Below are 14,405 nucleotides of genomic sequence, written 5' to 3' on the forward strand. Positions count from 1 at the left end.
ATGTGAGGCACCCAAAGGGGTATTTTATTGTTTATTGGTAAGTTGCTGCACACTTCGTGTATATATGTAAACAATGACAGAGAGAAAACAAATACAAAACACATACTAAATGGATGGTGTTGATGTGATTTTTCATTTCCTTTTCTTCCTTCGTGAATTTGTGGTTGATGATGGAGTGAAACGAAATACAGGCACAACCAAAGAGCATCTATTATTAATATTGTTTTGTATACATTTCCAAACTGGACCGTGAAGTTGAAGCTGCAAATGACATTAAACGTGTCATCTTTTGTTCCAGAACAGATGAAGCCTAGTTTAAGGACATACAGAGCTAGCTCAATCGATTACACAGCACTACGGTTGCTAGAAAATATTATCAGAATTATATTTGCAATAAAACAATTACATCAACATGTTTAGGACAAATAATCTGTATTAAAATCTATTAATTTCTTTTTTAACTTATGAATATTAATATTGCTTGATGATATAGCTCTTCTGACATTTTATGTCTATTTGATACATATCAAGAATTTATCAATACATTTTCATTAACAATACATTTTCAAACTCCGTACATTTTCCAAAAAAAAACACCTAAAATATCTGGTTTTGAAACAAAGAATGCTGTTAATGCTGGAGGCAATGTTATACTCCTGATCTGGAACACATGTTATACAAGACTTACTAGAAGTGCCCTTAAAACTGTCTGACATAACCACTAAAAACTGTACATCGTAATCACCAGCAAGTTTCGACAAAGCCAGAAGGAAGAGTGATCAATTGACAATGTTTTCATAACAGAAGAGCTGTCCCTGCTCCATCTGACAGCAAAAAACATAGCTTGTAACATATTAATACATAAGTTTATATTCAATTAATAAATGTAAATGTCAATATTTATTCAATATTCAAATATAGAAATAATTAAGTCTATGGATCAACAGTTTCTAAATATCTGAAAATCATATCAGAATATGTTTTTATTAGAGGACACAGTTTTGCAGAAATTATGAACATTTCATGAAAAAAGTCAATTCATTTAGTTTGTATACTTTATATCTATGACTTTTACCAGTCATTATGACAACGATTGTCAGCTCTCTGCCAAAACGATGACCAAATAAAATATCTTTAGTTTCACAAAGGCTAACATCCCTTTTCTTTGTAGCAAAAGACCAATTTCTGTTACTTATCACAATAGCTTACATCCCTTATCTTAGAAGCAACATACCAATTTCCCTTACTTGTCACAGTTGTTTAGCTACTCCCGAGTTTCTTCTGTTACCTAACTACCAGGACTTCCTACAGACGGCTGTGACCTGTTAACAAATAACTACTGGACCAAGGTTTCCAACCAGAGTGGTTGTAATCTACACTGAAAAAAACATGTAAAGGTCGTCATCATGAACAGATTTTGAACTTTTCTCATTGTCCGTGTCCATTTTATCTGAAATTGTACACGCATGCTTGTTTTTATTTTAATGATCTATGATATCAGATAAAAAAAAAAAGTTGTTTATAAAAGAGTAACAATATTGTCTTAAATGTACAAATAACACACCAACAAATTCAAAATTATTTTACCCGTTTGTTAACAATATGAAACACCTTTCAATCAGTTAATTTGTTATCAATATTATCATAACACAAACAAGGCAAGACTGTCAATATGTTAACTAGCTTTACAAAAATATGCCTATGAACGTTTTATTAAGAACGATTCCAGCTCATTATCAGTATATTGAGCAACACTATCACGCTTTATTTGTTGTTATATATAAGCAATGGCTAAGTACACCAGCAATTTGACGCATAAAGCAATCTATCTCATTTTATTTTGATACATTTGAGATATGCTGCTTCTTTATGTGGATATAGAATGCATCCACCTCCCAAAGAAGTGTCTAAGGATTGACCTTAGCCTCAGGATGTAGTCAATTAATTTGTAAACAGCAGTAAGTTACCTTTTTATTTATCAAGTATAATGAACAAAATAGCCTTGTAAGTGAAAGTGTTGGATATAATGCATTACAACTGTTACTTAACATGGGCTCAGCCTAAGTAAAAACAAGTTGTTTTTATTCTTCTAGCACCTGTCTTTTGAACTTGATTTCACACCTGGAGCTAAAGGTAAAATGTAAATTCTTACATGCAAATATACTACAAAAATTTCCAAAATACTTAATATTTTTTAAACTGTGATACATCATTGAAAAGCAGTGGCAGGTCATCTTGATGAAATATTAACATGTATTTATTTCAACAGTGTATGTTGTAGAGAAAGACTTGATGAAATTCTTCAGTGCTATAATATGAAATTACAACAGTGACAGTAACTAATGTCAAGAGATTACTAATGAATTGCAAGACATACATCTGTTATCAGAAATAATCTACAATGTCTTTCACAATGAAAAGAAATCTGATGACCAAATTTGATAAAGCAGATATATTATCATATGATAGAAAGGATGTTAAGACATTAATACTAAGAAAAAATCACTATAAGATTAGATATACAAATGTAAAGTATGATCATCCCTTTATATCCCTTTATTAGGGAACAAAGAAATGGTTAAATCTGTAAAGTGAGGAATGATTCTCTAGAATTTTTAATTACTATAATGGTATACTTATTGATTAAGGGTTTTAGAAAGAAGTTGATGCTCCTACTTGTAAGGATTAGATGACAAATAACCTTTTACGACAACACGTATTATACTAACATTATCCATACATGATGAAGAAGAGGCTCCACCGAAAGTAAGCAGCATGAACCATAGCTCAAGGTCCGATAATCTTATTATATTTCAGATAGTTTAGTTTGAAATTTGACATTATGAGACCATGTAAAATTTGAAACTTATACTTCAAAATAAAAATAAACCAAAATAAATCAGACTTTGAGTTATGGTTCCAGAAGCTCGTTAAACGTGTCATTAAATGAAAGACAAATTTTAACATATCTGGTTTATGAGTTGGAGTCTTAACACTTTGCTTTGTGATTTATATACAGGTTTAAATGACTTCACACACATTTTTCATGAAATCATCAAAAAAAATAAGTACAGAGCAGTTTCAATAAGGTCATATTAAAAATGCAAAGCTAGAAAGTTGTAAATACACATGGTAAACTTGACCTGTGTGTAAAGAGTGCAAATCTTATGTTCTATAATAAACTTAACACTGAGAATTGAGCAAGTATTGAAAAAGATAAAAACAAACAACTTTAAAGAAAGCATGTAAGATCCGTTTTGAAATGAAAATAACATGTAAACGTCTGTATAGTTGTCACAAACATTAACCGTTGCTTTTAAATAACAAGACATTTAAGTTTCATTGTCCTTCTTGCATGTGGCATTAATTTTTGTTTTTGTTTTTAATGGACAACATAATTCAAGTTCTTTATTAACTTTAAGTCTTGCGACTTATCAGTGTACATAGTTCTTAAACATGATTAAAAACCAAAATTTACTCATAATTACACAAAACTTTAATATTCATAAAAAACTGGTAAATATATTAAAAAAACACTCAATACATTTAATCCCTTACGGATCCCTGTCCCACTGCACTGGTGGGTTTTTTAAACCGTAACATCCCATTAATTGCATTTTGCATATGACTGTAACATATTTGGTTCAGAGCAGCTTCCGATGACCAGGTAGCCCAGTCAGTGAGAGCAATTGTATAGCAATCTGAAGTCTAGGGTTTGAATACCATTGCAGACGTGGTGAATTTTTACACTCAGAATATTTATAATTATATTTACAGTTAATTATAAGTTACTTTTTTCATCTTTGTTATTTTTTCATAAAGTCCCACAAGGTACCAGATTTTTTTTTTTCTTTTCAGAGAAAATTTATCACAGCTATAGTTATACCGGAAAAAGTCCAGTTTCTAATGCATAAGAACAGATTTTAGCTGTGGCATACGAATCCTTCAACAAAATCTTAAAATACTCAGAATCATAAGTATCAATACAAAAAATTCAAATGTGCATAATCATGCAAAAACCTCAATTTACCCATAAATACTTAAAATCCTCAATTTACTATTGATCATACAAACACCTCAATATACTCATAATCATATAAAACCTCATATAATTATGATCATATAAAAACCTCAATAATTGTATAATCATACAAAAGCCTTAATACACCCACCATCATACAAAAACCTCAATTTATTCATAATCACATAAAATCCTAAATTTACTTGTAAATATTAAAATTCTAATTATACTCATAATCATTCAAAAACCTGAATTTCGTCATTTTCATACAAGTCCTCAATTTACTCCTTATCATTCAAAAATCTCAAAAAAACACACAACTCTTTCATGTTTGTTAGTCTGTTCAAAATCTTACACTAGCTATGTGTTGTAGATAGGCATATCCATAAATACAAGTGATAAAGATTAAAAGACCACCTGAAATTAAAGGATCTACGAAATGTCCATATTACTTATTTTTCAGTCACAAAGAAAAATAATATTGCTTATCTTTCAGTCACAAAGAAAAATAATGTAAATAATTAACAAAATTATGAATGATATTTTCCCTCCCAATATCATAATTGTATCATTGACATCACCAGCAAGGTACAGGATTTAACATTGCATAAAAATAATTACAGGACAGATAACTCAACTAGATACATATATTTAATGTTGAAACACGTATGGCAAAAAAGCATTGATTCTTCAGGCAGTTTATAATGGTGATTTATAGCATGATCTACCTTTATACTTACACTTACTATATCTACAGAATATGTATTGACAATTTCATTTTTTGCAAACTCTAACATTTCAGAATTTGAAGTATTGGTATGTGTTCAGATACAAATATATGCAAAGATATATATTATGCTAGTGATTTTGCTACGATTACCTTCCTTCAAAATGTTTTTCAATTAGAAACTTGAATAAAGAATAACCAGATTGTTATGAATGCCCATATTCTCTTATACCTTTCAAATGTGTCATTAATTAATTAAACTTCTACAAAGTCCTTTTCCAAATTGACATTACACATTTTTAATCAGGGCTCTTTTTGTTTAACATTTATGAAAGCAAGCGACATGTAACAGTAAGATTACATATACCTTTAATTTAAAATCTCTTTAACATTGTAACTATGTACTACTGTGTGGTTTACACAAATGATAATGGTATGTTTATAATTGTTTTTTCCCTTTTTTTTAAAAATCTCTAGTTCTAATTATATTTGGTATTCAAAATTATACATAAACAGGAGTTATAAAATGTAAAAATTATACATAAACAGGAGTTATAAAACGTAAAAATGATACCTATCCGTGTACGGAAATGTTATCCATTGATGATGATGACAGAACAGGTGTATCAAGACCACAATGTTGGTTCCATTTAATCATGATGATAAAGGTAATAAAAATACAAGATTGAGTACCTCCTCAGCAACACTTAAAAGTCTTGCTTTAGTGTATGTTACCTGTAATTTACCTGTACATAAGGTTTATGTTACCTGTACGATAAAGACTAGAAGATGGGGAGATACCTTATTACCAAGATATCAAACAACCATCAAAGAAGGAGAACAGAAAAAATATCATAACTTGTTCTTTTGGTTAACCTTTATTTGACCTATGTAAGTATTAATTAACATCAAATATAAATAAATAACTAAAAAGTCAAGGAAACACTACTTGGTATGCCTATTTCCTATACTATACTAATAACATTATTCACACTAATTTGCACTGTTAGCTCCATCTAGTAGCAGCCAGAATTTGGAATATTCACTTCCAACTTGTCATGATCAACAAATTTAACTTTGTTCATTTACATATACTACTGTAGAATCATTTATTTTCGTGGGGTTAAAATTTCATGGTTTTCATATACAAGCCTGTTTCCAGGACATTATATTTCCCTGATTTTTTATTTCCCCCCTATCTATATCAAACCAAATTTATGTTTTCGTGGGGATTTCATTTTGTGGATTTTTTTTATCCACAAAATAAATGAAATTTAATCTCCCACGAAAATTTATGATTTTACAGTATACCGGTTGGAAAAATATTAAGATTTTTACAGAATTGTGTCAAAAGACACTACACCAGAGGAGGTATGCAGATTATTGGAAGAAGAAAAACTTTTACCTACAGAGAGCTAATGTTAGCCATAACATCCTTGCTCCACCAATCTTTTGTCTTCTGGCTTTTTTAAAATGAATTCACACCTTGTTGTGGTCACCCTCGGGTATTTCAAAACCACAAAACTATATATATCACAATTTTTACCTCATGTTGAATGCACCCTCAACATTTTGTTCAAAGAGATTTTTTATTTTTTTTTAATAAAAGAACGAAAATGAAGTTGGGGTGTAAAACCCCTCTTTACAGTGTATCCATGAAACATAATAATCATGTTATACAATGTACCCCACTATCCCATATGTGGCATGAAATAAGAGAAAAATGATGATCAGTAGATATTTTTTTACACCCGAGTTTCGATAACAAATGATTCAACATTAGATTTTGAAAGAAAGTTTGAAGGAATGCATTTTATATACTTTACATAAGAAAAATATTGCAAAATATCACCCTGTGCATGTATATTGTTAATCAGTTGTTACTTTTGTTAGTGAATGATGCAGCAACGTCTATAATTGACTTCAAACGATGCTGGTTAGAAATACAAAAGTTTGACTTGTAATGTTTTTCTCCAATTCCTACGAAATACTAAATTGTAATACCATCCGATGCGGTAACTACGTAATAACGACCATCGTTTGATTTGCCAACTTGGCAGTATAACAAGGTTTTACTGTCTTTACTGTGTTCACTTATTGTGAAGACCATATACGCAAAATTCTGGAAGAAATCTCCCAATTCTGGACTCTTTAATTTGATATTTTCAACCAGTGAATTTGTAAACTATGACCTGACCTATCATATTTTTTTTGAAGGAACAACTCAATTTTAAAGGTGTTTTTTCCTTGGGGTATATAAACACATTTCATTTATGTTTTTAATTTTGAGCATGCAAGATCTCCTCAATAGAAATTTCAAAAGATTGGCAAATAATAAAATATGGACAACATTAGATTCCATTTCACTGTAACATAAACTATCAAATGTTGTGCCTTAAACAAATGTATGCTGTGTTTAAAAGGGGTGAGCATTTTGTTCATGTTTCTTGTTACATTTCTGTCTCCTAGTAAATCAAGTTCTACAAATATGTAATAAATACTAATGCTAATTTTTACTGTGTATATCATGAATGAGTACCAAAGAACACCATTAATATGACCAATTGGTTTCAGGATGAAAAAGGATTTCAGCTACATGTGACAAAATTGTTATAGTTATAGGAAAAAATTGTTACAGAAGGATAATTGTCTGGAGAATTTTGATCCGATTGTGAGTCCTACTTAACCTTTTTACCCCTATGTAACTTTAGTAAACTCTACCATGCACTGATCTGGATGAGTCCATTATGGTCCGCAGTGGTGAATGGGTTAATGAGGTTTAATGCTCAAGACTAAGGTACACAGTACATCAAGTTTTCTGTACAGGTCTTGACCTTTCACCTTGTATGAATTATTACCTTTCACCTGTAAAGATCATGCCCTGTTACGCTGTAAAAGATCTTGTCCAATTATTTCAAACATATTTTTACCACTCATCATGAACAGATCGTTATAAGTCACATTGAACATATTTCTACTGTTCATATTGTACATATATTGACCTTTCACCCTGTATAAATATTGACTGTTTTTCTGGTACAGATTTTGACCTTTCACCTCCTGATAACCTTTGTACTGTGTTACACGTGAGAAAAGGACTGGAACTCCCTCAACCTGCGGCGCCTGAACACATTCAGCCAGTTGACACACGAACCCTTTCCACAAACCTCTCTGTATGCCACGATTTCCGGACGCATCTGAATCCTGTGAAAATAAACATATAATAATACATCTTCTTTTCAAAACTACTCTGGGAACAAGACAGTTTTGATATTGGGAAAAGTTCATAGTCTGGATATTCAATTTAATCAGTTTAGAAAATACTGTATTTGTCAACTTTCCTCCAATCAATGTAACAATATTCAACAATTTGTTGCGTTGTCTTCATTTAACACATTGATGTTTGTATTTATAAAAAATAAATAATTGAATTTCATCACCCGATCTTTATCCCATCAACCCCTGTATACAACAATATGTATTTCATTAAACTAGCTGTATTCTATTGACTGTCAACACTGTATACACTTCTTGTATAACACAATTCCATACATGTTCCCTTCCATTTGAAGCCGACTCTCACCGTATTGTATGTACTTTATCAAACAACTCCATACATTTGTCACCCTTCGAGAGAATCTAACCATTGTTGCTCTGTATGTACTGTACAACATAACAATTCTAAATGTCTTGGATCCCTTTGAAGAAATTGTTGCATACTTTACAGACTGACACAGGTTTATATATAGGCTTTTAATGACCTCATTCCTGATCAAATTTGTTGAATTTATGATGCAATTATATGTTTTCATAAACTTTCATATAAGATGCTACCTGCTCTAATAACAATCAAAACTTGCTTGTGAAGAAAATGTACAAAACATAACAGAGCTTCTACCTAGACATAACCAGGGTGATAAAACCTTCACAGGTTAGTATGACTAGTCTGATGTTCTGTTTACACCATCACACCTGGACTTAAAATGTTGTTGGTTTTATTACTTTGTATTTAGTCTAGATAATGCAAAATTCAACCAGTATCACAGACAAACAAAAATTAAACACAAGATAAAAGAGGCCCATAGGATCTGTACCACCCATATGACATCTTGAAAAGGGAGTAGGCAAAATGAGGGTCAAAGTAATTTATTGTAACAAAACTGAGAGCCCATCATTTCAGTAACTTACAGAGCAAATGTCATTACTCTAGGCCTTATGGTTCATTAAAAGAAGTTGTTTGAAGATTTTAACACAATTAACTTTATGACACAGATAGTGCAACGGGGTAAATTTCAACAAGGTGCTAGCCCTTCATTCCACCAAGCTACAGTTATATAAAGAAGTTAGGTATCTTGTTTTAGTGGTTCATATATGTCAATTGTGTGTTTATTGCTAAAGATATACACAAGCATGCAATATATGTTATTCTAGGGTGTGTCCTATGTATAAAGTATCCATGCCCTTGGTTGGCAGTGAGCCAAAATCTTCCTTAATTTCACAAAGGTGTGCTTTTTGGGCAGAGCCATGTAAACTCATGAATTGTGTAAAGCAAGGGTGGTCCTTGGTTGACAAATTGAACTTCTCTCTTGATTTGTTCCAAAAGAGTGTCATAAGTTGGAGGAGTAATCTGAAGCCTTGTTTTATTGAACTATGTTTAGCAAAATGATCTGAACACTTGTTGTAACAACAAGGTTGTCCCTGATTAACAAAGCTATCTGAAAACTTGCTTTATTTCACAGTGGTGTCCTTGGTTTGCAGAGTAAGCTTAACTCTTGAATTGTTCAACATGGGTGTCTTCGGTTGACAACGTGGGATGGAATCTTGCTTTAATGCACAAGGGTGCCCCTGGTTGGCAGAATGAAGTAAAATCTTGTTTTTTTTTAAACAAAGGTAGCCAAGATTGGCAAAGACATACTGAGAGTGATCTAAGCACTTCTTATGTTCAACAAGGGTGTCCTTGGTTGGCAGAGTGAGTTGCACTCTTGCATTGTTCCACCAATAATTCATGCAGCTTGTGTTGATGGGTAGAGATGGACAGAGCTATGTTATCTACATCTTTACTGTTGCCTCTAAAGTACAGGTGTCCCACTGTTAGGTCAGCTGATGCCAACTACCTCTGTATTAATCATAAGTGAAATGTCTGACACACTTACGTAAAATCATAAAATATCACTAAGATTAGTAACAGTCTAGGTTACAGAAGGAGGCTGCGGTATATAGTCTTACTGAAGAATGACTCAAATACACCAGCATAATGTATCTTATAAATAATGTAAATATAGTAGATTTTATCTTACATATTGTAAATAAAATTATTTTTTCTTACATAATGTCAATATAGTTGATTTTATATACCGGTAGGTAATTTATTACAATATTTATTTTCTATAATGTAAATGTAATATTTTATCATATATTATTTTACCTGGTACATGTATTATATAAATGTAAGATATTCTATATTACATCATGTTATGTTTTATCTTATATCATGTAGATGTACTGTAATAAGTTTTATTTAATGTAAATGTAACCCATTTTGCACTCTTCAATGAAAATATGTGTTGTATCTTAAAAAATGCATATATGTTTTATGTACATGAATAATGTGTTATATATATAAAAAAAAAATCAAAAAAATCATATATATCTTTTCTATATTTAAAATATTTTACTCAAACACTTAATGATACCCTGTTTCATATTTTCTGCTAAATAATTAAATTATAATTAAGGATGGCAACAGCTTACATCCTGAAATCAACAAAGTTTAGAACTGATCTCACTAATGACCGACTAGTCACATTATACATTTTGTATGTAGTCGACGGTGATGAACGGACTCATTCCTGTGAAAGAGACCCTTCCCATCACCTCCAAATTGTCTTCGTTGCAGGAAGTATAAATATAAAATACTAATAAAAATTCTCAGACAATTCCACACCTGAAGGAAGGTCATACTTCAAGTTAATGATGTAGACTGTTCAATGCCACACCTGAGGCCAGCCATACCTGTAGGTAACGAGGTACCTTGGAATACCACACCTGAGGAAAGGCCATATACCTGGTACATCCTGACCCCACAGTAACTATGACATTTGTGGAAATACTGCACTGTTTGCAACGGAATTTCCTAATTAACTGTCTGGGGTCTTGGCAATAAGTTGTCTGCAATCATATTCATAAGCTTATGACTGTCATCTTTTAAAGTGATAGCCATTGCTCATATCATCACACATGGTAACAGCAAGGACGGATCTAATACTTACCTACAGACTAAACTCAATCAATATTTCATATATAATCCCTCACAAAAATGTCTGAGTATATCATTCAGTTGAAATCATGATACAAAGGAGTGCCAGTCATTTGATTATCATATGGAAAAGTCAAACATTCTTACCATATTTTTTTTTATTTTTTTTAAATACATAAATAAAATGTGGTTCCAATTCCATCTCTTCAACTAGAGTACAATAACACAGAACACACTACAACTGCCAAACAGCTTTTACTTTTTGTTTGCCAGTCAAGCATTTTTTGTAACCAAATCATTACCAGTAATTCCTAATCATACCATCATTATAGTTAGTCTTTATCATAAAATACTTCAACTTAAGGCTTGGCTTTACCCCCCCCCCCCCCCCCCCCAAAAAAAAGAAAAAGGATACATGTACAAACAATATAGAAGTTTAAGTTCATTGAACTTATAAACCTATACATTTTGTAATTGCTTTTTTAACTCATTCAACCCTTAAATTTCATAATGAACTATTCCAGGCTTTGAATTGGAAGAGTTCAAATGTGTCTTCAGGGGTGGATGAGTTGAAAGACCAATGTGACATTTCAAGTTCTTCAAAATGTTTCACTCTATTTTCCTTGATATCTGGTCAGCATTAAGCAATCTTTTCAAGACTTTCAAATCATACAATGCTATTCTGGATAATCATGTGTCCCACCCACACCCTCTGTCCTTGACCTTACAGACTGGTCTTCGATAATTAACAGTTCAAGGTCGGGCAACCGATAGACACAAATGCACAGACGAATCATTAGCGTGAAACTATTTGGTATCTGGTGCTTTGGAGTAGAAATGGAGAAACAACATCAACCAAACACATTGTACTAAAATCGCCTAATTTCAACATGTGGTCTTGTTTTTTTTGAAATGCTCAAGGCCAGTAGCTTCTTCCTTCACAATGTACCTGTGAATTTAACCACCCATTCTTGCTGGATAATTACACAATTTTTGAATATTTCGAAAAGCAGTCACTGCAATAAAATCTGTTTTTTATCAGGAATGCATGGTTTTGTTTGTAATGAATTAGCGTAGGATTTGGTAACTCCAGCAGGGTCGTAACGATCAGACAGGATTTAACATCTTCTTACGTGATTCATCTTCCCGGTGTGATTGGTATTGCAGGAAACGTAGAGAATCAAGAACAGAGAGGTTTAGACAAAATCTCAAAAGCTTGTAGAAATATTAAAACAAGAAATCCCAAATGGGTCTGAGCACCCACATCATAAAATCGTTACTTTTATGCAAATTTGAACTTTTTTTGTATCTGTTGGATTCATGATAAATTTGGTTCAAAAAGTCATACAGTTGTGTTTGACAAGTGATATTGTCATTTGACCCATTTACTAGAATAGTAACATGTAAATATAGAGCAAGTGAGTAAAGGCTAAGTTTGTTTTGAAAACAAACAGTAATTGAAAAGTTATTTTGCAAGCTTTTGAAAATGTTGGTTTTCTTTTGTCAAACAAAGAGTGTAAAAGACTGGTGTCTCAACTCTAAACCACTGAAAACAACTCGCTAAGCTACAGTGGGTTGAATCAATAAAGTCAGCTGTCAAAAATGATAGAGACATTTCGCCCAATTGCACTATTACTGCAGGTAGTCAGGAGGAAGATGGGCAGAATGGGTAAACATCTTATTCAGAATAGAACAAGTGAGATTTTCAATTTCTGGCAGCCATAATTTTCTTCTGATTAGAATCTTAAGTTCAAAATGCATGAAAAATTAGAAATAAGGGAGTACCTACATATTAAGCTGAGAAAATTTGCACTTCATTTTGTAACAATTTTCTGTCAAATTTCAAGATAATCACCTGGCAGCCATCTTGTTCTTGTGATTGGTTCCAATACTAGTACTGAACATGTACAACTATGAAAAAGCCTGTGAAAATTCAACTTCGGAAATCATGAAATTGTGAAGGCTTTGAAAATATATGCCGAAAATCCTCAAGATTTCAAATAACTTGGAAGCTAACTGACAGGCCAAAGTCAACAAGAGAATTCAAATCAACTTTGAAACCCAGATCACGGTTATGATTATTACGAAAGTTTAAAAACAATTCCATCGGAATTCACATCAACTTTGAATCTAATGGACCAATGTGCAACAGTGTTCAGCGTAATCTTTGAAATCAACACCTAGGATAACAAAATTACAAATAAACTTCAAGCTGGATTGCAAAAAAGAATAAAGCATTATTGTTATACCAGGTAAATCTTCAGGGACACCGTTCCCTACAGGTATCTAATAACTAATTCTCCGCTTTATGTAGCGTAACTAAGAACCACGATCCGCTCATGTCAGGGTAAGATTAATTGTTTCTGCGTAAAATATGAACTAAGTTCTGGAGGTATTGGCATGCCCGTCAGACTAATGTCGTACATATTGATGTACAGGCCCCGCCATTGTAACCAACGGAGAGGTTTAAAAAAAATCCTTCGCTTTCTTGAAATGTCTTTTGCATTATATAAGGGATAATCAATCCGTATTCTATGGATCATGTTTGGGTTTTATAGAGGTAAGTAAATACCAGCGAGTGTTATTCTATTGCAGAATGTTAGATCTTTGCCAAGGCTTCGGAAAACGGGGCACAAATCTTAATTAAATTGACATCAGTTTTTTCAGCTGGCATGAGAGTCGGCCATCAAATTAAAGCTTATTTCTACTGCAATCCTGACAATAGAAGTCTGATCTAGGCCCTAAATCAGTCGGTTTTCACACATACCAGAGTGATTGTTCAAATGCAGACTTTAAATGCAACATGCTCTGCTGACTCGTGATCCTAGACACACAGCTTCTGTTTATTTCGGTTTTGATTACTGGACTTTTTCTTGAATATCTTTGCAATTACATTGTCCAAATAAAATTTTTGATATGCTGTGTGTCATGGGCAACGTCTAGGGCAACGTCTAAATATATGGTCTCCTTAAAGTACATCAAAGGAATTTTGGTGTTGGATTGACATAGGAAATGCCTATGTGGAATCCTTAATCAAAATATCTCTTTTTTTTTGCTCTGACTTAATCAACAGATATTTTTGCTGTTGATAGGTGGTCAACTTCATTATTTTTATTAATGTCAATAAATCTTAAACCCATTGTATATTAGATATATTTATATGATGAATGCTTTTAATTTCCCCCATTACCAGCCATCACATTTTAGAGAGGATTTTTATATGGCGACGACTGATAACAATTTATATCCATTCTATAGTGATACAAAATCTGATCAGATTTACAAGATATGAGCTTCAAGGAATAGCAAGAAAATAGTTATCACTTATAGACTTTGTTAATATGAATATGTGGTTATATGGACCTGAGAAAGTGATATTGACCAAGTTGAACAGGTAATGA

At 32.2% G+C, this 14,405-nt stretch overlaps 1 protein-coding gene across 1 annotated transcript in view; it reads right to left on the reverse strand.

The window, feature by feature from the left end:
• Positions 1 to 6,019: 6,019 nt before the first annotated feature.
• The window catches only part of LOC110443577 (probable palmitoyltransferase ZDHHC21), a 44,050-nt gene continuing 35,664 nt past the window's right edge, over positions 6,020 to 14,405 (reverse strand). Inside the window, exon 8 of the mRNA XM_021487868.1 lies at positions 6,020 to 7,952. Coding sequence (XP_021343543.1) covers positions 7,829 to 7,952 — 124 coding nt within the window. The 3' untranslated portion in view covers positions 6,020 to 7,828. The remainder of the gene's footprint in view (positions 7,953 to 14,405) is intronic.

Source organism: Mizuhopecten yessoensis, unplaced genomic scaffold (genome assembly GCF_002113885.1).
Source record: "Mizuhopecten yessoensis strain PY_sf001 unplaced genomic scaffold, ASM211388v2 scaffold716353, whole genome shotgun sequence".
NCBI lineage: Eukaryota > Metazoa > Mollusca > Bivalvia > Pectinida > Pectinidae > Mizuhopecten > Mizuhopecten yessoensis.